The following is a 27,682-nucleotide window of genomic DNA, read 5'->3' on the forward strand; positions in this document are numbered from 1 at the left end:
CTTTCCTGTCCCATTCTGGATCACAGCCCATTCTTCACTAGCCTGAACTTCGAGAAAGATCACTCACCTCTTGCGTTTGTGTCAAGCAATGACAGGTAAAACCTGAGAGCAACATTTACATTTGGAAGATGTCCTGCAAGTATTTTATCTTTAAGAAACTGCAAAAGCTGTGGAGCGGATGAAATGCTTTTAGTGCTTATAAATGATCTAAATTTAACAATCTGCTAACCACTAAGCCACTGTGCCTCAAAAAAGAAGAGAAAAAGACAGAACAATAACCACAAACAAACACAACAAATGGCTTCAAACTAGCAATAAGTGAATTTATATATGTATATAATTTATCAGAATCAATAAGAATTCACTTTATTGGCCAGGTGCTCTAATGTGTACTGGAATTTGTCCTGATAGTATAGGTGCAAAATGCAAAGACAACACAGAATACAAAAGATTAATATAAGAAGATAAAATATAAAATGATAAACTATGGTGCAGTAGGTGATGCCCTGGGTGAGCTGGATCAGCAGTGATCTTTGTGGCCCTCTTCCTTATCCTGGACTCATATAGGACTTCAGTGTGTGGTAAGTTAGAGCCAGTTACATGCTTTGATGATGAGCTGCAGATTAGTCTTAGCCTGAATGGAGGCAGCACCAAACCAGACAGTTATAGGTGAGGTCACAATGGACTCGATGATGGCTGTGTATAATTTGACCATTATAGCTTGAGGGAGATTGAATTTCTTCAGCTGACACAAAAAAGAACATTCTCTGATGGGCTTTCTTAATAAAGCATGTGATGTTATTGTTCCACTTAAGGTTTTATGACAGAACAGTGGCGCGAAATGTAAATGATTCTGTCATCCAAACAGCTGAGCCATTTATACCAAGTGATAGGTGAGCAGGTGACTGCTTCCTGAAATCTATAATCATCTCCTCAGTTTTTTGGATGTTAAGGCCCAAATTATTATGGCTGCACTGCAGTGTGAGATTTTCCACTTTTTGTTTTTTTATATGGTCTCATCATTGTGTGATGTCATCTGCAAATTTAAGAAGTTTGACAGACAAATCACCAGACGTAGTCAGTTGTATAAAGTGAGATATATATGTAATATATGTATATACTAGGGGGCTTTGCCACCTGCTCACTTCGCTTGCCAATCCCCTCGGCCTGCGCTACGTGTCAGTCACTTCTCATCTCTGCCACTCGTTTATGTGGATTTCACTTTCACCAAACAACAAATCTTTTAATTCTCACTGATACGCCTCTTCATTGGGAAGAAACACTACTTTTCCCTGATGGCAACACGTATTAGAAGATCTACAAATCTCTGACTTAAAGTTTAAATCCACACAATATATTTGATCTGTTTTCGCACTATAGAAGATTAGCCTGGCTACAGACAGACACACAGACCAACAATGTCCAGAACGGCACAATGCACAAACCCCAATAAAGCTCCGTCCTTTCTTCTTTTGTCCGACCACTCCTCTCCCACGTGCTCTGCCTTCTTCCTTCCAACTCCGGCTCGCTTGCCTCTTTTATACCTCACCCGGAAGTGCTCCAGGTGCTCCTTGATCAAGTTCTGGCAGCACTTCCGGGTGTGGTGGAAGTGCTGCATGGGAATCCGGCAGCACTTCCAGGCGTGGCGGAAGTGCTGTAGGCCACAGCTCCAGAACTGTCCAGGTGCCCCTTGGTGGTGGCCACGGGCCCGCGCAGGGTTGAGCTTCTAAGCTCCAGTCCTGTGGCCCTGATGTAAACCAGGGGGGCTGCCCTCTCGTGTCCCGGGGGAGGTACTGCTGGTGATATGTCCACTCCCCTGGTCCTCTCCTCAAAAAGACGTCCCGGTCGGGTAAAGTCCCTGGCTGTCTATCACAGCTCTTACGTTATTTCACCGAGTAATGATTTCCGTTTGTTTGTGCTAATGCGATCTTTACTATAATTTTTTTGATACTTTCAAATTTTAGTTTTTACATTATCTTTAACTTGCTCTGCATATGTATCGCGCCAACGTTTTTGAACCTCTTTACGATGTTCTACTTCGTCATCTACTCTTTGTCTTTTATTTCCGGCCACGTTGTGGTTAAACCTCTTGGCACAAAGTCTCTTCTCGCGGGACGTGAAAGTATCTCTCTGAAAAAGTCACGTCTCGTCCCAGGATAGAAAGTCTTGTCTCGTCTCAGGATTTTTTTTATTATAATAAAGAGATGTATATGTCAGGCTCATCTGAAGTGTGCACTACCATTCCAGAACACGAGGGGGCGTTGTCGTCGATGGTAACATCTTCTCCCTTTTCTCCTACAGCTTTGAGAAGCCACCCATTGAGATCCCTTTGCTATAAAAGAGAGACGCTCATGAAATGGCACGTCTCACTCAGAAGACAGCAGACTGATGACTGGAGCTCCTAACTGAAGTACCAGAGAAAAAGATCAAAGAAGCCTCTTATTTAATTTTTTGTTAACCTGCTGTCCATTTTACTTTATTGAACATTCCATGGGGTGCCGGTTTTGGTTAAGGACTGTGTAATTATTAAAAAGGGCACCTGGCCAGTACCCCAATACTTCCTTCATGACCAGTGTACTCCCACGATTGACAAGTTGACTGACTCACTCACCCATCAACAAAACACTATTTATTCCCCGTTTAGTTAAAAAACATACATTTGGTAGGAATGTACATTTAGGACAGTAACTTTAAAGTAATTTAGTTAATAAATGTAAAGTAATTGAACCACCTGGTCATGAAGAGGGAGGTGTACAGGGTGTGAGGCAGTGTGAAGAAACATGAAATGCTTAGAGGGATGAAATGTGTCAATAGGTGGAGCTGAAGGTAGCCGACACAGACGGAGAAATCTGGTCTGGTTTGCTCAGTTTGTCAGCATTGTCAGCCCACCCAGGGTAAGTGGATGGAAAAATGACATGAAGTCAATTTATTTTTTAATGTTTCTTTTATTTCCTGCCTTTCAGCCAACAATCCAGATCTGGATGAAGTGGGTTTGACAATGGATGGGCCGAAGGACTGCAGTCTGCAGAGTGAGAGTGCTATTGAAACACAGTTAAACTGAGAAGCGAGCTCTCATCTTTTTATGGTTTCAGCTGTACTCTCATGTTCTCCCTTAGGACACATCATTAATTAGTGCACTCTTCGATGAAGCATCACTTGCCAACACTTACTAACAATTCCTTATAGAACTTCACGGCATTGGCTGCCTGTGCTCATGGCTCCCCACCAGCAGTTCACTTCAAGTCTTATGTGATTAACATTAACAACTCTGTGCCCAGCCAGGCATTGGAAGTGACTGCACATTGCCACATCATCTCCTATGTCCACCATGCACAGATGCGTTTATTCTCACCAGTATTTCCTTTTGCCACATAAGATTAATTATAGAGTAGTTGACTGGCATGCCTCCCAGTGCAGACATCATTAAAAAGGCCACCATCAGACCACATAAACAAACAAGAGGAGCTGTACTATTCAGAGTACTTTTCAATGGGTTTAACATGAAAGGCACTATATTAATTAAAATAACACTTCAATGATCCTTTGCAGTAAAGCATCACAAGGTGTGAAACAATTTCCTGATTGGATGGATTGCAGGAAAGCAATGTGCCATTTCAGCTAAGAAGGAGGGCTGTAAAACACACAGGCCCACTTTCATTCTCCATATGTGACTCCTTAAATGAATAAGCACTGGGAAAACTCAAAGTATCAAAAAGACAAAAAACAAACTCCAGGCTACCCTGCTGGGTCAGCCTATCACCAAACTTGAACCTTTTTCGAACAAAGCCGGATGTCTAACACACTTGCGCACCACAGTCCTAAATCAGAATGCTCCCTTTTCTCGTCCCTTTTCATGTCCTTACCTTTTCCTTCACAAACTCTGACCCCTTGGCTCCCAACTACAAGCTACCACTATAGGGGCATTTAAGCTTAGATCAGAAACTACTTCTGGATTTGTCCTGGGCATAACATCCTGGGTCAGAAATAGCCTGAACTCCTGAAGCCATTCATGCAAAACTCTCCAGAGCAGCTCCAGGTGTTCCTGCTATGCTGAACCCCATTCATACAAACAGAGGGGACATTTTTCAAGTAGCCTTACGCTCCTTTCCGTGAATCCATGCAACTTTAATGAGCCTAAGTTACTTGTAAAATAGCACTTTACTTTCCATTTGGTGTAGATCATTGCAATTATTTATTTCAGTTCAGTTTTTCTATAGGTCTACTCTATAATGTGAGTTCTGATAATTAAATGACTTGCTCAGAGAGTCAATGATGTCAACTCAAATTTCAGTTTTTGACCATATTTTATACAGTTCCTTTCTGCAGAGATCACCATTCCATTGCACATAGCAATGAATTGCTAGGAGTTTAGGTGATGTGCTTTGGCTCACACAGTAAGTCAGAAATATCAGTTGTATATATTGTGACCGCTCCCCAAACCCCAACACAGACAGGATGAGACACAAGTTCAGCACAGCACACGCCTTATTCAGGTGGAGCAGTGTTGTCTGTTGCTCCCCACTTCACAGCACAGTACAGAAAGTACCCATCATGATACAATATAATATAGCCCTTCTTCTTTTTCTCTCTCTTCTTCGCTCTCTCACTTCTTCTGTCACTTCCTCTCCTCCTCGCAAGCTTTATACTCCATTTCCCAACTCTGGCTCCCTGGCTGGTTGTGAGGCGACTCCTTTTATAGTACATCTGGAAGTGCTCCAGTTTTTTCTTGACCTCCTTCTGGCTTCACTTCCAGGTGTGGCGGAAGTGGTTCCTCCAAGGACTCAACTGCACCTGTAGCACCCCCTGGTGGCACCCATAGAACTCAACAGGGCTGCTCCAAACTACAACTCCTGACATGACCTGTGGGGATCTGTGTTGCTATAGCAACCCAGGGGGGGCTGCCCCCTAGTGTCAAGGGGAAGATAGTGACTCCAACATGGTATCTCCCTCGGTCATTCCACCCAGCCGGCGTCCCAGCCGGGTAATGACACTGGCCATTTGTCACAATATATAAATGCAGTGTGGTGTAGTAGTTAAGTCTTTGGACTTTAAAACCTGAGGCTGCAGGTTCAAATCCTATTACTAACACTGTGTGACCATGAGCAATTGTATATCACAAATGTTGCAAGCCTCCCAGGAAAAAGCCATCTTCCAAATAATAATAATTATTACTAAAGGGGACTGAAATAGTTGCTTCATGATTTAAAATCCAATGTGTAAATCCTTATACTTTATATACAGCACATTTCTTCAGTGGAAACCATCCCATGGCACCTAACAAGTGTGGTGAAACATATAAAAGGACACCACCAATAGTTGAGTGTCTTACATCGAGTCGAACAGTGTCTCAGTAGTGGGGAATAAACCAGCAGCCTTGTTGTGAAAAGTCTAATAATCTTAACTTGCTGGAAATGTTTTATAAATTGTCACACACGCATGTCTGTGGACCACCCTCTGGGGCTCCTCTGAGGTATGTAAGTGTGTGTAAGTTACATCTTCTAAATGTCCTGGGATGCATCTTCAGTGATGTTCCTGAGGTCATGGGGTGTTTTCGGGTCTTTACATATCAGACACCCTCACCCAGGTGAAACAGCCAGGGTTGATCAAGACCCGACTTGCGTCCCAGCAGCAGCCACCCACAGATCAGCCCTCTTAATCAAAAGTCACCTGATAGCTTTCTCTGCGGCTTCACTCATGGATTTAATGGCCCTCCTCCTCCTCACCTCTTCTCCTGTAATGCCTAGCTGTTTGAGAACTTTGCAGAGTGAATGTCCTGCAAAACCTCTATGGACTCACACAGCATCTTCCAGCCCTCTGTTCCAGCACTTCTCCACCAGCTCTTGGCAGTTTGCGTGTTTCTTCTCATTTGCTTTTTCCATGTGCTCCTCCCAGAGCACAGTGAGATCCAGCATGATCAGGTGTTTTGTCACCTCAGAGATGATGATCATGTCTGTCCAGAGTGATGTCATAACAATATGTTGCAGAAACTTCAGCTGCTTGTCCAAGTCAACAAGCAGTAGTCAGGCTGGGGCCATAGAGAGGAGGCCTGTCCTCGTTTTTGGTTTTGGACAGGATTTCTGTCCAGCTTTCACAAAAGAGATCTTCTTTATGGTGTGATGGTACTTGCTGGACTGGATGGCAGTGGCTATACTCTAAGTAACTGTCCTAAGCACCTGGTCATGGCATGGGCGGTAGTGGCCTTCCCCAAGGGCCTTTGGGCAGCTGCTGAGGAGGTGTTTTAAGGATCATCTTCAAAAGCACAGGAAGGTGTTTTGTTCTTCATCGTTGACCGCTTGCACAAGGGATCAGACACAATGGAAGTTATCCCACATGATGTTAGACCAGGTAATCCTGTGCAGCAGTACAATCTCCCACCTCATCCATGCTCCCTGTTGCCTGAACCCCACTGTCCTGCTCACCTGCTCTTCCTCCATAACTGCTCAAACCTCTAAATGGATAAGATGGTGTCTCTCCTTGCCCTGAGCCTTGCCAACCTGCACCTTTAGGAGGTTTACAGTGTCTTCTCTGCCAGCTATTATGCTGCCCACTGGTGCTTTTTGTAATTGGCCTCCAGGTGACTGATTGAGATATCTTGAATAGAATGTGCTATTTCATATTTGGAAATATCAAAAGCTCCCATTAAAAGAATTAATAAATTTTCAAACTCATTTGTCTTAAGACAGAGAAACATTCAGTGCAACTTCAATTACAGATTAGCTCTGTAAACAGTTGTGCATACAGTGAACAAGCATGTCCTCTGTACTTACAGGGTGTTACACTAAAAATAACCTTATCAGAAGATTACAAGGGATTAATATTTCTCGGACATTATAATTCAGTGGCATAGTTTACCAAGACCTGCTCTCTGTCATGGTCTGCTGCAGCCCACAATTTTAGCATGAGACATCCACATTGATTATATAAGTAACTCTTCAAACATGTACATTTTTGAAAACTTTGAAGTTAAAGAAAAATGAAGTATAATTAGCCATAAATAGTGATGAGCAAAACAGCAGAGTTTCATTTTTCATACAGTTTTGCAAAATCGCCCTCAAAATTTGTTTCGCAGGTAACTTTTCAATTGCAAAATGCAAAACCTTGCTAAAATGAGGATGTGAAGTGGAAAGCAAGGAATATTGTTGTGTAAGGGTCATTCCTTAGCCAAAACTGCTGTCTTCTTCCTCAACCACCCTCGACCGCTGCCCGATCTTCCCCAGCTTCATCCACACACACTCATCTGCTCCGTGCACTGCCTGCCTGCATGCTCACACCACTCATTTAGGGTTAGGGTTAAAATAATCTGCTCTCACTTTCCACACCTTGTTAATGTGATCCAGGCTAGGATTTTTCAGTAGGCTTGCCAGTGGCAATATAACCCAGGCTGGTTCTTCTTCTTGCAGGTTAAGTGCCCCCTGGCTGTGCTCCATTTCCATGCTCTGCACCAAAATAAATTCTGTCATACTTTTGCTAATGAAGAATAAGGTTGCAGATGTGATGAAAATATATCTGCTGATGGCGTGAATTTCACTTATGGCAAAATACAGTTTATTTGAAAGTCCAAGTTTCACTGCAAATTCAGTTTTGCACAAATCATTTCACTCATCATTATTCATAAACTGTCCACAACAACTAACATTAGTACAAAATGCAATTTTTACATAACTTGAGTTTAACTTTGCTGTCTATGAAAGCTCTTTCAGCTGCCACAAACCTATCTGAGTCCTGTTTTTAAGTACAAGATATTGAAAAATCTTAGCAATCTCGTATTTTATGCAATATCTACTAATGTACTTAATTATATTCATTTATCACTGTTATTTTTGCATTTTGCTCATTTTTACAACATATTAATAAAAAAGATTGAATATATATGTGTTTAACCCAGCCACAGGGGATACACAAACCAGTGTGTTTCTTCATGCCAGTCCCAAGCCCGGATAAATGGGGAGGTTTACATCAGGAAGGGCATCCGGTGTAAAATTTTGCCAAATCAATATGCGGACAACAATACAAATTTCCAGTACTGTTAGCCAACAGGGTGCTGGCGGAAATTGGGCTACTGTTGGCCAAAGAAGAAGAAAGAGAAGAAGAGGGGGGAGACGTGTTCGGAGGCAGGAGGAGAGGAGGAAAGTAAAGAGAGTGGAACTGCGGGTAGGAACTTTGAATGTTGGCAGTATGACTGGTAAGGGGAGAGAGTTAGCCAATATGATGGAGAGAAGGAAGGTTCATATATTGTGCGTGCAAGAGACTAAATGGAAGGGGAGTAAGGCCAGGTGGATCGGAGGTGGATTCAAATTGTTCTATCATGGTGTGGATGGGAGGAGAAATGGGGTAGGAGTTATTCTGAAGGAACAATATGTCAAGAGTGTTTTGAAGGTGAAAAGAGTGTCAGGCAGAGTAATGATTATGAAGCTGGAAATTGGAGGTGTGATGATGAATGTTGTTAGTGCATATGCACTGCAAGTTGGGTGTGCAATGGGTGAGAAAGAAGATTTTTGGAGTCAGTTGGATGAAGTTATGAACAGTGTACCCAAGGGACAGAAAGTGGTGATTGGAGCGGATTTCAATGGGCATGTTGGTGAAGGGAACAGTGGATACGAGGAGGTGATGGGTAGGTATGGTGTCAAGGAGAGGAATGAAGAAGGTCAGAGGATAGTGGATTTTGCCAAAAGGATGGACATGGCTGTGGTGAATACGTATTTTAAGAAGAGGGAGGAACATAAGGTTACATACAAGAGTGGAGGAAGATGCACACAGGTAGATTACATCCTATGCAGAAGAGTTGATCTGAAGGAGATTGAAGACTGCAAAGTGGTGGCAGAGGAAAGTGTAGTTAAGCAGCATATGATGGTGGTCTGTAGGATGACGTTGGAGATCAAGAAGAGGAAGAGAGTGCAGGGCAGAGCCAAGGATCAAATAGTGGAAATTGAAAAAGGAAGACTGCAAGGTTGAGTTTAGGGAGGAGGTGAGACAGGCACTGGGTGGCAGTGAAGAGTTACCAGACACCTGGGAAACTACAGCAGATGTAGAAAGGGTGACAGCAAGAAGGGTGCCTGGCATGACATCTGGAAAGAGGAAGGAGGAAAAGGAAACCTGGTGGTGGAATGGGGAAGTACAGGAGAGTATACAGAGGAAGAGGATGGCAAAGAAGAAGTGGGATAGTCAGAGAGATGCAGAAAGTAGACAAGACTACAAGGAGATAAGGCGCAAGGTGAAGAGAGAGGTGGCGAAGTCTAAAGAAATGGTATATGATGAGTTGTATGAAAGGTTGGACACTAAGGAGGGATAAAAGGACCTGTACAGATTGGCTAGACAGAGGGACTGAGCTGGGAAAGATGTGCAGCAGGTTAGGGTGATAAAGGATAAAGATGGAAACGTACTCACAAGCGAGGAGAGTGTGTTGAGCAGATGGAAAGAGTACTTTGAGAGGCTGATGAATGAAGAGAACGAGAGAGAGAAGAGGTTGGATGATGTGGAAATAGTGAATCAGGAAGTGCAACAGATTAGCAAGGAGGAAGTAAGGACAGCTATGAAGAGGATAAAGAATGGAAAAGCCGTTGGTCCAGATGACATACCCGTGGAAGCATGGAGGTGTTTAGGAGAGATGGCAGTGGAGTTTTTAACCAGATTGTTTAATGGAATCTTGGAAAGTGAGAGGATGCCTGAGGAGTGGAGAAGAAGTGTACTGGTGCCGATATTTAGGAATAAGGGGGATGTGCAGGACTGCAGTAACTACAGGGCAATAAAATTGATGAGCCACAGCATGAAGTTATGGGAAAGAGTAGTGGAAGCTAGGTTAAGAATTGAGGTGATGGTTAGTGAGCAGCAGTATGGTTTCATGCCAAGAAAGAGTACCACAGATGCAATGTTTGCTCTGAGGGTATTGATGGAGAAGTTTAGAGAAGGCCAGAAGGAGATGCATTGCGTCTTTGTGCACCAGGAGAAAGCATATGACAGGGTGCCTCAAGAGGAGTTATGGTATTGTATGAGGAAGTCGGGAGTGGCAGAGAAGTACGTAAGAGTTGTACAGGATATGTACAAGGGAAGTATGACAGTGGTGAGGTCTGCAGTAGGAGCGACGGATGCATTCAAGTTGGAGGTGGGATTACATCGGGGATCGGCTCTGACCCCTTTCTTATTTGCAATGGTGATGGACAGGTTGACAGACGAGATTAGACAGGAGTCCCCATGGACTATGATGTTTGCTGATGACATTGTGATTTGTAGTGATAGTAGGGAGCAGGTTGAGGAGACCCTGGAGAGGTGGAGATATGCTCTAGAGAGGAAAGGAATGAAGGTCAGTAGGAACAAGACAGAATACATGTGTGTCAATGAGAGGGAGGTCAGTGGAATGGTGAGGATGAAGGGAGTAGAGTTGGCAAAGGTGGATGAGTTTAAATACTTGGGATCAACAGTACAGAGTAATGGGGATTGTGGAGTGAAAAAGAGAGTGCAGGCAGGGTGGAATGGGTGGAGAAGAGTGTCAGGAGTAATTTGTGACAGACGGGTATCAGCAAGAGTGAAAGGGAAGGTCTACAGGACGGTAGTGAGACCAGCTATGTTATATGGGTTGGAGACGGTGGCACTGACCAGAAAGCAGGAGACAGAGCTGGAAGTAGAAGAGTTAAAGATGCTCGTCACTGGGTGTGACGAGGATGGACAGGATTAGAAATGAGTACATTAGAGGGTCAGCTCAAGTTGGACGGTTGGGAGACGAGATTGTGTTGGTTTGGACATGTGCAGAGGAGAGATGCTGGGTATATTGGGAGAAGGATGCTAAGGATAGAGCTGCCATGGAAGAGGAAAACAGGAAGGCCTAAGCAAAGGTTTATGGATGTGGTGAGAGAGGACATGCAGGTGATGGGTGTAACAGAACAAGATGCAGAGGACAGAAAGATATGGAAGAAGATAATCCGCTGTGGCAACCCCTAACGGGAGCAGCCGAAAGAAGAAGAAGATTACATATATGTGTGTTTGATGAAATAAACAAAAACAAAACTAAAATGCTCCAACTATCTAAATGGTTAACAAAGTGCCCAAATGCACCTGAGTGTCATGCCCTGCTTCATTGATACTGGGTGGTGAATTCATGTGATTTAATTGAACTAGCATCCTCAAGTTATTAAAGCCCAATAGTTCTTACTGAGTTCTTACTGAGTGTGGTTTCCATCACACCCTGCTTTAGTGTACACCATTACAGCTACAGTACAATTGTTTCTGCATTTCTACAATGTCATCCTTGCCATACTTGATGACACATTAGGGGGACTCAGTAAATATGTGTTGGAGATGCTTTAATACCCAATGTCTTTGTCACGTTTTATATGGTTACTGCTGTAGTGCACAACTAAGTTCTTATTAAGTGCACTTTCACTTATGAGCCCAGCAGCTATGAAACATTGTACATATAATACTGTATTAGAAATGAAATGCAATGTGAACATAAAACTTCACATCCCAACATAAACACAGAAGTAACATCCAGTTATTCAACAATATACAAACATTCAGAATGGTTTTAGGACCAAATGTATATTAAAGTATTCATACAGAAGACTTTTTGAAAATAGTCTGATTACAGGTGACAATGTACCACTCTGAGTGCCACCACAGAAACCATGAAGTGAAAAACAATGAAGAACAACTAGAATGATTACTGTATAAAAGCAATATTTGAGAGCTGAAGTAAATAATCTCAGCAGCAGCTGTAACAAGATAGCGGAAAAGCATTGAATTAAATGCTAAGACTGATTGGGACTTCTATAATGGTGACTGTAGATTGTTTGGAGTTTGAGTGCCCTATAGCTAAAGGCTCTCTTACTCTTGTATTTTTGTTTTTTTAATTTCTATTAAAAAGGCCTACATCTTGTTATGTTGCCCTGAAGAACTGGCACTAATTAGCTCTGTTTGTGAAATTAGAGCTAAGCCATTTATGATTGGTCTATTTGAGAAGAAGGATTTTGAAATCAGCACTAAATTTAGCTGGAAGCCAGTCAAGTGATTTAAGGACCAGGGTTATAATGGTTGAATACCACCCTATGGCCCCTTACAGGTACAGTATAATTACTTCCATGAACTCTGTGAACTGAAGGATCACACAGTGAATTAATTGAAGGGGTTGAACTTGCAGTCCAATTGGTTTAATATCTAATGGCTGAATGCCTTGTTCACATTTTATATAGCACCTGTTCATTGTTCTACACTGATTTGCATTGATATGCTTTTTATTTTTTATTGAATAATTATTTTTCATATGTGTGCATTTTTTCTGTCATGTCTATAATTGTATAATGTCCCTTTAACTGTACATCCATTCCTTGGGTTTTGTGGGTGGAGCCCTAGGAGGCGGGGCCACACTGACATCACTCCTTCTGAGCTGTCTCTTTGGCTATTTAAGGCCAGAGCTGAGTAATTGTAGATCAGGAATTTTTGAGCTTGTGTTTGGAGTATTTGTAAGTATTGATATTCTTGTTGGATTTACTGGTTTTTGTGACTTTCTTGCTTCTGTATAAGGATTTCAACTTTTGGATTGTGCCTTGGGACTCATTTGCTTAGGATTGGCTATTTTTGCTCTTTTGAGCATTTTTGTATTTTTCTATTCCTTCTAATAAATCTTTCATTTATAAAGATTCTTTGTTTGCCCCTTGTACATAAGCCAATGGTTTGTGGTCATCCTTACTCTCTTTCATTTGTGGGGCTTTTGATATATTTTGAGACTTTTCTAGTTAGTTATATCTCAATTTTTGAGGCATGCAAGGTTGGAAAATGCAGTTAGAAATTAGAGTAAGCTAGATTGGGGTGGGCCTCTTCTGGGCAGGCTGGTAAAGGTCCCGGCCTGCCTTTTTTATTTTGTTATGTCTGTGACTCCTAATCACATCATATGTGAACATAACTCTTTACAGGCATGGGAACATGGTTTTCATATTTGTAGAATTTTAGCAAAGCCAGATTGAGTGTCTTGAACAAAATCACACACTGAATCAGTGGTGTGGATTGACCTGACAGTGTTTTCATAACCCAAATATTGTAGGTTCGCAGCAGCCAACAAGTAAAAGTCAACTTGGAACACAACCTCTTTACATTCTTTGTTACTTTTAATATGATGCTCTTCCACAAGGCACGTCACAAGTATTACCTACGTACTTGTACATTTAGAGCACTGGTCACTGAAATGACAAGTCAAGAGCTGCAGATTAAGACAGAAGCTTTGGGGCTATACTGTACACCAGCGTCATCACTCTTCATTTACAAACAGCAGTGAAAATGTCAGGGTCTCACTACATACTCATCCGCATGCCAAGTACATTTAAGTTACATCGATGGAAACCACTTGCTCCTTGTTTAGCCTTTATCAACTCACTAGCTTACCACATAATTTTGTTCATTTTGAAGAATCCTACAGCATCCTCTACAGTATGCCTCACTGGCTTAGGGACGTGATTCAGACATTGCCTGAAATCCGTGACAGGAGTTCCCTAGATTCTTCAGATCTTGCCTAAATAGAGATCTTCATTTCAGCCATAATTATAGTGCTAGTCTCAGATCTTTCTTTTCTGCACCATTCTTTTCTACCCGTGAACCTGTGTTAGGATATAGCGGGTTGGAGAATGATTGACTGACTGACTTTTCTACCATTTAGGTGTGTTTATCTTCAGTCTATCTGTCTACATGTAATGGTCCAACTCACAATGTATCCATTTTGTTGAAATTTGGAACATTTATTCTTCGAGAAAATTTGTTGAAATAATTCAATTTTGGTTGAGCTTCCCAAAAGAGTGTGTGCTATACAAATTTTGAAATTCAAAAACTCCCATTTAAATTGCATTGGCAATTTTTCAGAATTGCCTATGTTTAAACAGCGACACATTCTGTGCAGCCTCAATTTACTGAATAAACTATAAATGGAGAAATCTCTAAAGAAACAAGATGACGTTGCTGATGAGACTGATTGTCTTGAAGAGAGCTACACGCTGAGCTAAGACAGGCAGACCGCCTACTCACAGACGTTGAAAGCGAGTTTAAAACAACCCAAGCAAGAGTGTGTGCATTTTTTTGCTGAAAATGTCCCATGGGCGATGCTGATTTTCATCTGAGATATTTTTAGCAGGTTTCAGTGTGGATGCTACCCTTATGTCCTAGTATTTGTGACAAGAGGCTGTCATTGTAGATTAACAACATAAACAGTATGAAGGAAATACACAAATGGGAACAATCAAAATAGAAATGTGCAGAGAAAATAACAAGAATGTTAACCCTCTGTGCCCACGTAAACAGGCTTAAACCCCTGTCTGTCAAGCAGAGGGGTGTCCCCTTTCTCACGTCCTGCCCTCCTCAGCTCTTTCCACACTCTGACCTTTTTCCTTCCTCTCAGCTGAGTTTTTACTTGAGCTGCCCTGGACACGGTGCTCTGGAGTTCCTCTGGCCTAGAGACAGATTTAAACTTCTGACCAAGACCCCAAATCACTACAGAGGGCAAGAGTGGCGTTTGGGGCTGGCAAGTGGGGTGACCGCCCCAGGCCCCGCTCCTAAGGGGGCCCCACTTTTGAGGTCTGCATGTCCCTTTCAAGTGGATTTGTCAAATTATATTTTCCAATTATATTTTGATAAAGTCCGTGTGTTATCTTGCAAAAATTTCACTGAATACTGTAATGAGAAAATCCGGTGTATGTTAACATTATTTTTATTAAATTCGTGCACACGTTTATACAGTCCACACATACTGGTAACAGCGTTTGACGTAACCGGCCCTGCATGGGATTGGTTGGCTCTAGGCCACGCACGCCCCTAAGGCCGCCTCTGACAGGGGGTCAGAATGGCCTTTACTCTGGGAACACCAGTAGCTAATTTGAATTTAATACTCCAATATTTCAATTTATGGGGAATGGGGATTCTCAGTTATCAATCTCTATTCATTTTCACGACCTAATTAATGTTGCAATATTGTGTTGTCAAATTGATTTATTTGTATTGTCACACACATGCGCATGGGAGGCAGCTGGGAGGACCAAAAGAAAGTAATTCCACACCAGGCCAGGGGATGGCAGGGTTAAGTAACCCTTTCCCTTTTATCCCTACAGACCACGGAAAATTCTGCCTGGAACCTCTGACATCACTTCCGGTTCCAGTCCCAATGACGTCACTTCTAGTTCTGGGCCCAATGACATCACTTCCCCTGCCAACCCAGCCGACTTCCTTCTGTGAATCAGTTATTTTGTGGACTCAAACTGTACAATTCCATTTTCACTTGTTGCAGCCCCAAACCTTTTTGACATCACATTAAGATTTAACAAAAGCAGAAAGCCAGCTACATCTCTGATATATTTGATAGCAAGACATCAAATATATCTGCAAACATCAAATGCCTGCTTTTTGAAATTCTGTTAGTCTAGTGCCAATGCACTCTGAGGTTTTTCTCATAAGCAAGACAGGAGGTTCAAGGTAAAATAATCTTACTCACTAATCATGGCATCAGAGACTGGCATCATAACAACATAAGACAAATAAAATGTAAGGTCAGATCATTAAAACTGATGAAAATAAATGGAGGGATTTTATGCTTAGACTTTTTGATGCACCAATAAGACCGTATCTGGAGAGAGTTGTGTCTGGTCATAAATATATCTGATGTACTGTATACACCATATGGCACATTGCTACCAAATAAAATACCCTTTGTGGACCATCTGGCACACAGAACGTCTGCCTGAGTGTGTCTTTAATTGATTGTTGTTTTCCCATCACCTGTGAGTTTTTCTTTTCCTCTGTCCTGTTGCCCCCATTCACAAGTATATCAGGCATAAAAGACACACACAGTGTTACTACATACTACTTTAGTGTTTTATTAACTCTTTCAGGGCAGATGTCGACTTTTGTTGAAATTCAGTGGTAGAGGACGGTAATCAGCCATAAATGGCGACAAAACTTGCCATAATGTTTTACTTCGAGTCTCTTTGCTAGAAGAAAAGTTAGCTTTATTGATTTGACTTTGATTACCTGCACATGCGTGAGTAGCGAACAGCAAATGACCCCTAAAATGGCATCGACATCTGGCGAGAGACACAAGCGAATGCACAAAGCAAAATACTCCGTCAACGACATTTTGAGTAGTATCGCCAAATCGGACTCTGACTTGTTGGACTCTCTTTGCTAGAAGGAAAGTTAGCTTCATTGATTTGACCTTGATTACCTGTGCATGCGTGAATAGCAAAGAGGAAACAACCTCTAAAATGGCATCAACATCTGGCGAGAGACCCAAGCGAATGCACAAAGCAAAATACAACATCGATGACATTTTGCGTAGTATCACCAAATCAGACTCTGTCTTGTTGGACTCTGATTTTGATGCAAGTGATCTGAACATGGGGATTGAAAATCAAAGTGAGGTACCAGCTGATCGGTCTCCAGCTGAACATGGTACTGAACACACTTTGTGTAGCTGATGCGCCTAAGGCAACAGTCACTTGGGAGGACCGCCACTTACAATCACAAGAGGCACAAACCAGATTGCGTCGCACTGCCACGCGAAGACAGGCCAGGTAGCAGCTATTGCATTGCTACCAGCCATTGAGCTGCCCTTACACAGCCACCAGAGATGCTGAACAGGCGTCGACAGCAGCCACAGAGACATTTTTCTTCGATTTACGTGTGAAACCTTTGCTTTGTGTGCTTTTCAGAAAACTGAGTTGCCTGCAGAAAATATTCAACCCTCAAAGAGTTAATTCTATTGCAATTGCTAATTTATGTGTTGTATCATATTTGACAAACAATATTATATCATGAGGCGACTGGACAGTAGGGCACTATATATAAAATGATTAGAATCCATGGATGTCTCTTTGCATACTAGTTATGGCAGCAGAAGTACAAGTTAGCAAATGACAAGATGGCAGTAATGTGCACAGAGGTCTGTCCTCATCTCACTTATTAACAAGCAAGGGCTGCTCTCTTTAAAAGTCCCAGAACAAGAAGCTAAGCTCAGACAGCTCCCCTCCTATAGCTAGGCACCAGCAGGTATACCCAGTGACAATCCAGGTATCACCTTTTAACTTATTAAAGACAAGAATTTAATGAATGAGTGAATAAAATACTACCCAAAGATAATTAAGAAATCTAAATAAACAGATAGGTGCCTGTCTTTATACACTGACCCCTCCAGCAACACTGGACCCTGAACATTTCAACGGGGTTATGCAGCACCTCCTTTTGCATATGAAATTAAATGAAAAAAACAGGCTCTCCTGAGAATATTCAGGTCGGGATAACAAGTCTGGTCATTGAACAATAAAAACAGTCCATCCAGGGATGTGACTCACACCTGGGCAGACATGAAAATGTTTTGGGACTAAAGACTAGATGGGAACACAAAGAACACCCCTGACACTTTCACCTTCTTTGTCCATTTTGACCATCCATAGACATCATGGCGCGAATGGTAAGCACACCCCAGCACACTGAGTTTGGGTACAGATGTAGACTTTCACATGCCCTATAATGGTACTAAGATCACAGGTTCCCCTGATCCATTCCAAACTTGTCACCTGCTACATTTCTCATCCAATAAGCCTTTGTTGCCTAATTTTAGACTCTCCTGGCAAGGGAAGATTACTCTGTAAATGATAATTGTAGACCATATTAGGCTTATGTGTTACCACTTTTATGAATCTATTTTAGCAGCAGATTGCGTAAGGCAGACATTAACACTGGTCAGGGCGCCAGTCTATAGTAAGGCATACATACACACACACACACGCACACACACACACAGACATTTGACCAACTTAGAGTCAAGCATAGTCTTTAGGATGCAGGAGAAAAAGTTAAGGGCATGGAGAAAACAACATGCAGACCTGAGGAGAACATATAAACTCCACACAGACAGTCATCAGATCAGGACTGAACTAAAGGCTCCTAGAGATGTGAGGCAATGGCACTAACTACTGCACCACCATACTACATATACCCCCCAAATACAAATCAAAAGATACTAAATAAACATAATATTTTATCTTATAAACTAAATTCTACTTCATAAAGAATAGCAAGCAAGATGTACTTAAATGAGCAAAATTAACTTCACTTTATTAATTCAATATGTTGAAAACACACTAAATATGGAGTGATTTCACTGCGGGCGGCACGGTGGTGCAATGGTAGTGCTGATGCCTTGCAGTAAGAAGGCCTGGGTTCGTTTCCCGGGTCTTCCCTGCGTGGAGTTTGCATGTTCTCCCTGTGTCTGGTGCCCTGCCCAGGAATTTCTTCCTACCTTGCACCCTGTGTTGGCTGGGATTGGCTCCAGCAGACCACTGTGTTAGGATATAGCGGATTGGACAATGACTGACTGATTTCACTGCCCACTGATAAAAACGCACACACACACACCCTTTTTCAGTTGCACGTTCCTCAGTCCATGAAAGTTCAAAGCTGTTCAATGACATTCACGTGGGCCCCCATAAACCTGGTATTAACATGTGTTTTCAGTGATCCAATAAAATGTATTATTATTATTATTATTATTCACTGCACTTTTTATGGGATTGTGATTAGATTAATAAAATGGTCAAAAAGGGATATTGGCCACATTTCATACAAGTGCAAATGTGCATTTTCTATCCACACAAACTAACCACAGAAGCGGAAGCCGATTTGAATTTGTGAAGGGAAGTAAACACTGAATATCTGTTTGGACATGAGGCGCACACTGAAGATACATTTTAATGCCAGAATCTTAATGCAATCTGGCTAAATTACAAATGTATATCTGGATACAATCCCAATACAAAATACACATTAATGCCAGGTGTAAAGGGGCCATATGGTCTTAGTAAAGCCAGCTGATAACCCTTTTTAATTCCCATCTTTATGCTTTGTCTGTCAAATGTTGCCAGGACACACTCATTCAGAATAAGTCAACTTTTACTCACCAATTCACAAAACACACACATCTTTGGGACAGGCTGACACAGGGAGAAATGTAAGCTTCACACAGGTTCAGACCCAGACAAGAAATGAACCAGCGTCTTAAGACTTATGACATAGTGGCAGAAGACATTTCAGCTGTCACAAGGACAGAGACACAGCCAAGAGATGAACCAAGGTTTTAAGAGCTTTGACATGACAGCAAATATGCCAAGATAAGAGATGAGCCAAGATGAACCAAGAACTGGCAGCAGTGGTCATATAAATACAAACCAAGATAAGAGAAGAACCAAGAACTTAAGAGCTATGACATGGTGACAGCAGATATTTCAATTGTTACATAGGCAGAGACCAAGTCATGAGATGAACCAAGAACTTACGAGCTGTGTCATGACTACAGCAGATATTTAAAATATTACATAGACAGAGAGCCAGCCACCAGATAAACCAGGATCGTAAGAGCTATGACATGACAGCAGTAGATAGTTCCATCATCATACAGACAGACACTGAGCCAAGAGATGAACCAAGGTCTCAAGACCCATAACATGGCAGATAAGTAGACATTTCATTTGTCATATAGAGAGACACCAAGATAAGAGATGAACCAGAGTCTTAAAAGCTATGACAAGGTGACTTTAAACATTTCAATCATCATATAGACGGAGACCCAGCCAAAACATGAACCATGCTCTTAAGAAACACAGGAATGAGCTTTTGAGTTGAAGACAGGACTCTTGACCATTGCATGAGAGGGAAGAGGTGGGTCTTCAAGTCAAAAGCTTGTTCTTGTGTAAACACATTCCTTTCATGTGTACTGTTCTTTCCCATAAGTACTAATTTGTAAATATTTTAGCAAAAACTGCATTTTGCCTGCTGTAAACATACAACTAGATAACTTGATGTGTGGATTATGTTATGTGTCTCAAGTAACGTAAGATTTTTTCATTGATGTTTTTATATCGTTTGCTGTGGTTCAGCTCTGGTCTCCATTGATGATCATTTTATCAGAAGGTTTGTTATCTCTTTTCTCCTTGAGAACATGAGATTTTTTATTGGGCATCACTACAAACCACATGGGGTTAGTAACCTATAAGAAATATATTATTTTTCAGTGTAATATTCCTTTAAGAACCGTAACGTGGCAGTAGTAGCCATTTCATTCTATTTGATGCAACCATTCCACAATAGTACAAATGTGGCATATGAAACAACATGATCAAGTCATTTCCTTTTACATTTTTGTTTATCACGGTGCCAGAAATTGGTGACATGTTACACACTGGTGGGACATTCATGTAAGAATTTCACTGTATTCTGTTGTCAGATATGAGAGTGTAGGTTATTTTTCGGGGGCTTTGGTAATGGGAACACAGGGAGAAGAATAAAATTGTTACACTGTCGTTATCGTCCGTTTCCATTTGAAGATTAGAGGTGAAGTCCCTGCATGGTGTCAGATTCGCCTTGTCACCTCAAGCCCCGTCCCTTAAGGTCCTGCCAGTATTTAAGACGACAACAAGCAACAAGTCATCATTCAGTCTTGGACCAGCTTCTAAGAAAGATGGAACTCCACACTTGGAAGCTTAGATTTAAACTGGCACTGTAGCCATTTTTCTTTCATGCAGCACCTCCAGACAATACACACTTAAACGGGGCATCATCTAGGACCCCAACATTTTATTACACTTATCGTTCACTCTATACATGTGGCAATACTACTTCTAAAATTCTTAGCATTATTTGAGTAATATTTGAAGTACTGTGCTATATAGTGACCAAAAGGATACGGCCACTAATGCCTAAATGATAAACGTTTTATTTTAGACAGAGTGTGTTATCACAATGAGGTCATTTAAACTTCTGCGCTGCTTCAGTTTGTTTCTCACTTCTTGGATCAGTCCTGGCTTTGTCTGTTGCACACCAACATTTGTATATGTGGGTATGTTTTTGTGTTTACTTATACTCAACCCTTCCATTTTCTGATCTGCATATCAATTATTGCTATATGTTAGCCATTGTTATAGCTAACATATATGCCCACATCACACACTTAATCGCTTTTCTTTTTTACCTGCAACCCGAAGAACGAGTGCACCTTGCCCAATGATTAGATGAATTATTTTCATTTCGGCTTTCTTTTTACTTCTTTTGAAACACTTTTCTTTTTCTTTGACTGGGATGTCGCTAGAGGGTTGCTCCATAGGCTCACAGCCTTACACTTTTTAAACAGCCCAGTAATTAATTGGGCTCCAGAGGCCGGCCAGGCATAATGTACTCCGTCTGGCAAGTCCCTGCTCTGGAGTGTGTGTGTGTGTGTGTTGGAATCACTGGGCTTACCAAACTGAGAAGCTTTAAACCCTGTGAGAACCGCAGCTCACTATTTAATTATGTAAACCCAATGTCAGGCAGCCTGCATGCAGCAAGGTCAGTGGGAGATGCTGTTCCGCTTTTCTGAGCTCCCTAGATGACGGGTCCTTTTCAGGTCACTTTGGCTCTTGATTTTTTGTATATTTATTATTCTTAACGCCACATGCCAATGTTGAAGAGTCAAAATTCAGACACTCTTGTTAGGTTTCTTTATCTCTTTCTAACTGCCAGCTTGCACAAAGGGAAAGACTCAAAGCTTGAAATCCTCACGATCTTACTGTTCTCCTGACATTAAAAAGCTAAAATAACATTTTCAACGGTACCTGTTTGAATTCATTAAAGTGCATCTCCTTACCTGACAGTTAATTTCCCTGTATGGGTCAAGTGTGTCCAACTGCATGGTCTCTGAGTCTGTAACAATCCCAAGTCAAAAAAGGAGGACCCTCAAAACCCTGTATCAGGGAGCATCTGCTGGGCTGGCCTCTCTCTAGGTCCTCATCGTGCCAGAATGCACACACTGTATAAGCAGTGAGGCTGGTGAGCCACAGAACCTTAATATTTTGACAAGTAAGCATTTGCGGTCATCCAATCCAGACTGAGGCTGATATGGTGACATCACGGATGCTGCTGCTGCTGCTGCTGCTGCTGCTCCTTCTATGAGAAGAGACAGTGCAAAGCCTGCGCTCCCAGCACCCCCCACAACCCACCCCCTCTACCGTTTGTGTTTTTTTAAGACAAGACCCTGAAGCAACTTTCCCAGTGACTGCAAGCCAGGCCACGTTTCTCAGAAGCATGACGGGAAGAGTCTTCATATCTGCAAGTGACCTGTCAAGATGTGGAATATGAGTGACCTTGCGTTCTTTCAGAGGAATACAGGAGAGCATTATGACAATAAATACCTAGTAGGCAACAGTGGGGGTGGGAGCTGCCGTCACGTCTCTGACGTCTCTGTTCAAGGATGTTTTCTCAAGGATTTGCACATCAAATAAAATCTCCCAACAGGACAGAGCCATCAGAGAGCAGCCACCAGACAAAAGCTATTCTATAATCTCCGCTCTTTCGGAAAAGCCATCCAGCAACACACAGACACTGCAATTAGAGCAGCCTGTTTTGCTTTCTTATTCATTGTGAGCATATTCCTAGATCCACAATTCCTGTGAAGTGGTGGCTGTGACAACAATTGCTATTGTACTGGCATTTACAGACAGAAAGGCGCTTCAGTTTGTCTTCGTTGTGTCTATGTACGTAAAACCCCATTTGCAAAAACAGCCTGGATGGTATGCACGTAAAATAAATGCAAACAAAAATAGAAAGCAGTTATTTGTAAATGCTCTTTTCCCAATATTTAATTGAAAGCAGTACAAAGTCACAGATATACTGTATACTGTTTTACCTCATAAAATTAACATAAATTCATAAATATAAGCTAAATCCCATTTTGATGCCTGCAAAACACACCAGAATAGTTCGGACAGGTGCCTGTTTACCACTGGGATGTGTCAGAAAAGCCTGTGTGGAGCTTTCCACAGGTAAATACAAGGTGATTAGGCAGCAGGTGATGTTACCATCATTGGGTATAAAGAGAGCATCCCCGAAAAGCTCTGATGTTTTACAAGCAAGGATGGGTGAAGGCTGGCCACTTTCTGCATGAGCCAATAGTTGAACACCATCTGTGGTCCATAACATCGTTAAAAGGTTCAGAGAATCCAGGCAAATCAGCATGCGTAAAGAGCAAGGTCGCAAACCAATATCAAAGGCCCACGATCTTCAAGCCCTTCAACTAAACTATACAGAAGAATATTTTCCCGTAGTGAACATTCAACTTGGGCTCAGGTGTACTTCGAGAAACCGTTGTCAGTAAGCAGTTTGTCACAGCGTCTACAAAAACAAGCTAAACCTTGCAAAAACCTCAAATCCAGAAATGCTTTCAAATTCTTTAGGCTAAGCTCATTTGAGAAAGTGGAAATGTGTGCTATGGTCTCACAACTCCACCTTTACACTTGTTTCAGAAGAAAGTGGACATTGTGTTCTCCAGATCAAAGAGCAGAAGGACCATCCTTTGTTACCAACACCAAGTTCAAAATCCAGCTTTTGCCATGGTATTGGGGGTATGTTAGTGCCCATGGCATGGTAAACTTGTATATCTGTGAAGACACCATTAATGATGAAGGGTACATATGCATTTTGGAGCAACATATGCTTCCGTATAGATGTTGTCAGGAACAGTCTTGGTTATTTCTGCGAGACAAACACCAAGCCACATTCAGCACAGATTACAACAGTGAGGCTTGGTAGTCAGAGATGGTGGCTGCTAAACTGACCTGTCAGCAGTCTGGCCCGGTCTTCTATTAACTCTTAACTACTTGCACCATTTCTCATCTCGTAAGTACTTGCATGGTGTACTTTATGCACCAGTGTTAAAATGGCTATTTGTATGCATGCTGTGAAGTTGTAATATAAAAAATTGCAATAATATTAAATTGTACCTGTTTTAATGTAATTTCACATTACTGGACAGTATGACACAGTCTAAGACTATCTGAAAATAAACCTGATCATTTCTCCAGTGCTCATTCCTCACCGGTCATACTTTCATCCACTGCAGGATTTGCAAGTGCATCACATTTCACTTTAGTTGTTGAATGTTTTTGCAAAGTCATTGCAAGCAGAACATCTCATCATTGTTATACGAGGTGAGACACAAAAATAACCGGACTGGGCTTGGGGCTTTCCTGGAAAACTGTCTGGAGGTCGGCTGAAAGTGAATCATAGAACTATATCCCCTCCTACACGCCCTCTCAAACTGCCGACCAGCTAGGTATATCCTATGAAGAGCCCAGTCAGTATTTGCACAACAATCATTACACGAGTTGCTGCTATAATGTCGGGTGAAAAAATTGAACAGAAAATCAACATCAAATTTCTTGCGAAACTGAACAAAACGGCCACAGAAACTTATGAGATGATAAAAACAGTGTACAGTGATAACAGTTTGTCTCACACACAAGTTTCTGAGTAGCACAAACGTTTCAAAGAAGGACAAGAAAATGTGGAACGTGTTCAACGCACAGGTCTCCCACGATCGTCTCGGACAGATGAAAACATCAGATTGTTCGAAATGATCGTACTGCTTTTTCCGTAAAGCAGTTTTTCACTGACAGTAACATTCCTGTCCTCGATCATCCTCCCTATTCGCCCAATTTAGCTCCCTGTGATTTTTACTTGTTCCTGAAAATCAAAAGTGACCTGAAGGGAACACATTTTTATTCAATCAATGAAGCGAAGACAGAAACGGCAAGCCTATTGACAAGCCTAAAGCAAGAAGACTTCCAGCACTGTTTCAATCAATGGAACGGAGCGGTGTAGAGATCAGGAGGGGGAGTATATAGAAGGTGACAGTGGTTAGAATGCTGTAATACATCAATAAATATATATATATATTTACCAATCCGGTTACGTTTGTGTCTCACCTCGTACATACGTAAGTACCCGCGTGGTGTACCAAATGCACCATACGGAACTTGCACTTGTGCATCCACTCAGAAAACTAGCTGGGGGCACCCTGGAGGGAAACCATTCCGACTCTGTACTTGTAGTGAACCAAGGTGAGGATAGATGGTGAATGCTGCTGGTAGGTTCAAGTAAAAAGACGTTGGACAAAAATAACTGGGATTGGCGTACAAAATGCACCAGCGTGAGTAGTTATGGGTTAACAACATGTGACGTATCAGGTAATGTAAAACAGACCAATGGAGACCCAGAACTGTTCAGCAGCTGAAGTCCAATACCAAGCAAGAATGGGAAAAAACACACTTTCAACATGACAAATATGAGTAACTTCAGTTCTAAAATGATTATTGAATGTTATCAAAGAGAAAGGTGATATAACACAGAGGTAAGCACATTCCTGCCCCATTTTTTTTTTAAGTACGTTGCAGGAATGAGTGATTATTTACAGAAATAAAGAAAGTTGGTTACTTAAACTTTACATATTTTGTCTTTGAACTGTTTAACTGAGGTATATACACATACTATACATATTGTATGTACACCAATCAGCCACAACTTTAAAACCTCCAGCCTAATATTGTGTAGGCCCACCTTGTGTCACCTATACAGCTCTCACCCATCAAAACATGGACTCCATAAGACCTTTGAAGGTGTCCTGTGCTATGTGGTACCAAGACGTTAGCAGCAGATCCTTTAAGTCCTATAAATTGTGAGGTGGGTCCTCCATGGATCAGACTTTTTTTTCCACCCACATCCCACAGATGATCGACTGAATTGAGATCTGGGGAATTTGAAGGCCAAGTCAACACATTGAACTCTTTATCAGATTCTTCATACTGTTCATGAACAATTTTTGCAGTGTGGCAGGGTACATTATCCTGCTGAAACAGGACACTGCCATCAAGGAATATATACTGTTGCCATGAAGGGGTGAATGTGATCTGCAACAATATTTAGGTAGGTGATACGTGTCAAAGTAAACATCCACATGAATTCCAGGACCGAAGGTCTCCCAGAAGAACACTGCCCAGCGGATCACACTGCCTTCTTCCCATACTGTATCCTGCTGCCATCTCTTCCCCAGGTAAACAACACACACACAGCTAGCTAGCCAAACAAAAATGTGATTCATCAGACCAGGCCACCTTCTTTCATTGGTCCATAGTCCAGTTCTGAGGCTCACGTGCCCATTGTAGGCACTTTCAATGGTGGACAGGGCTCAACATGGGCACTGTGACCAGTCTGATACGATGCAGTCCCATTCACAATAAGCTGCTATGCATTGTGTGTTCTGACACCTTTCTCTCATGGCCAGCATTAAGTTTTTCATCAATTTGTGCCACGGTAGCTCTTCTCTGGAATCTTTATATAGGGAACGTCAATCTGTGTTAGGATGAATGGTCCGTTCTTGATTAAAACTTTGTTTTTTGAACAGGAATTAATTCAGTCTCCATATTTCTTTTTCCATCTTTTCATTTAATGAAGTCTTTTTCTTTCAGGTGGAATGTAAGAACCAAAACTTTGAAGAGGTTGCCTTTTCATCTTTGGGGCTGCCCAAACCCCCCCACACATACACACATTTACACATTGTGTGCCAATTTTGGGTCACGAAATAGCATAACCTGAATGCAATTGGAAAAGTCAGAAGAATCCAAAGAAGCCAGGAGGACACCCACATGGACAGATCAAGAATAAGAAAACTCCTCACAGAGAGTTACCAGGCAGAGATTGTCTCCTGTTTTGTGGTGTTGTGAGGCAGTAACATTAACCATAGCACAACTGTATTTCTTTTGTTGCCTGAAGAAGTTGCCTGAAGAAGGGGCCTGAGTTGCCTCGAAAGCTTGCATATTGTAATCTTTCTAGTTAGCCAATAAAAGGTGTCATTTTGCTTGGCTTTTGTTGTTCAGTTAGTTTGGTTTCCAAGATAAGAAGCTTTTTACTGCTTTCTAATTCTTTTAGCCATCAATAAGATACAAACAAAACAGCAGCCAACAACAAACTAGCTAGCAGGGTGCTATTTAAAATCCAGGTAATGGACTACTATACTACTACTACTATATTTATAAAATATAAAGCATATTGATAAGTAATTGTAGTGTCACTAGAGCTTCATTGGTGGTGCGGCATCCAGTTGTCTCATCATCCTGCCTCAACTGACTTCGAGTGTTTCATTAACGAGTGCTGGCTGGGATTATAGCATTCATTCATTCAACCATCCATCTAATTACCACTTAATACTGGAAAATGTAAAAGTTTTCACAGACTGTGCTGCCTCTTTATATAAATATACTGTATATATACATACAGTACTAGCCATTTAAGCTGTGAAAAGCCTGGGGTCCTAGAAACTATTGACATCGTCAGAAAATATACTGAAATATAGAGATGTCAGGTAATTCAAAGGAACTACTTTGGGCATCTGTATCCTAGGAGGATTCGATTTGCAAACGTGTTTGCATCGCTTGTGTATTATCGGCGGGAGGAAAAGTAAAAGGGATACCGTTTTGCCAATGTTAGCGGCTAAGCGACGTTGTCTTTCTTCTGAGGTTTCGTTTTGCTGATGTGCTGGCCTTGCTTGTGTTATTAGTGGCTAAGCAAGTTGTCTGTTTCCTTGGAGGCGGATCCTTAACCCGACTCCACCTCTCACTTCCGAGCTGGACAGACACTCACACTTCTACGTGTAGTCATTTATATATAAGATATATATAGTCACACACATGTGCATAGGAGGCAGCTAAAGCGCTCAAAGAAAGGTAATTCAACGCCAGACCAGGAGGTGGAGAGGTACACTAATCCTTTCTCTTTTCCATTGCAGACCTGTTACGGAAATTCCACCTGGCCTCCATAACGTCCCTTCCGGTCATGAGCCTGATGGCGTCACTTCTGGTTC

General features: G+C 41.8%; 1 protein-coding gene across 5 annotated transcripts in view; it reads right to left on the reverse strand.

Annotated features, from left to right (window-relative positions):
* LOC114655426 (sodium-driven chloride bicarbonate exchanger-like) overlaps positions 1-27,682 on the reverse strand; it is a 326,186-nt gene that overhangs the window by 207,334 nt on the left and 91,170 nt on the right. Inside the window, exon 1 of one of the 5 annotated variants that reach the window (XM_051930578.1) lies at positions 21,638-21,853. The exons of the other annotated variants lie outside the window; for them this stretch is intronic. Coding sequence (XP_051786538.1) covers positions 21,638-21,682 — 45 coding nt within the window. The 5' untranslated portion in view covers positions 21,683-21,853. Of the gene's footprint in view, positions 1-21,637; positions 21,854-27,682 lie in introns of those variants that run through there. 5 annotated transcript variants of the gene reach the window in all.

Source organism: Erpetoichthys calabaricus, chromosome 8 (genome assembly GCF_900747795.2).
Source record: "Erpetoichthys calabaricus chromosome 8, fErpCal1.3, whole genome shotgun sequence".
Lineage (NCBI taxonomy): Eukaryota > Metazoa > Chordata > Cladistia > Polypteriformes > Polypteridae > Erpetoichthys > Erpetoichthys calabaricus.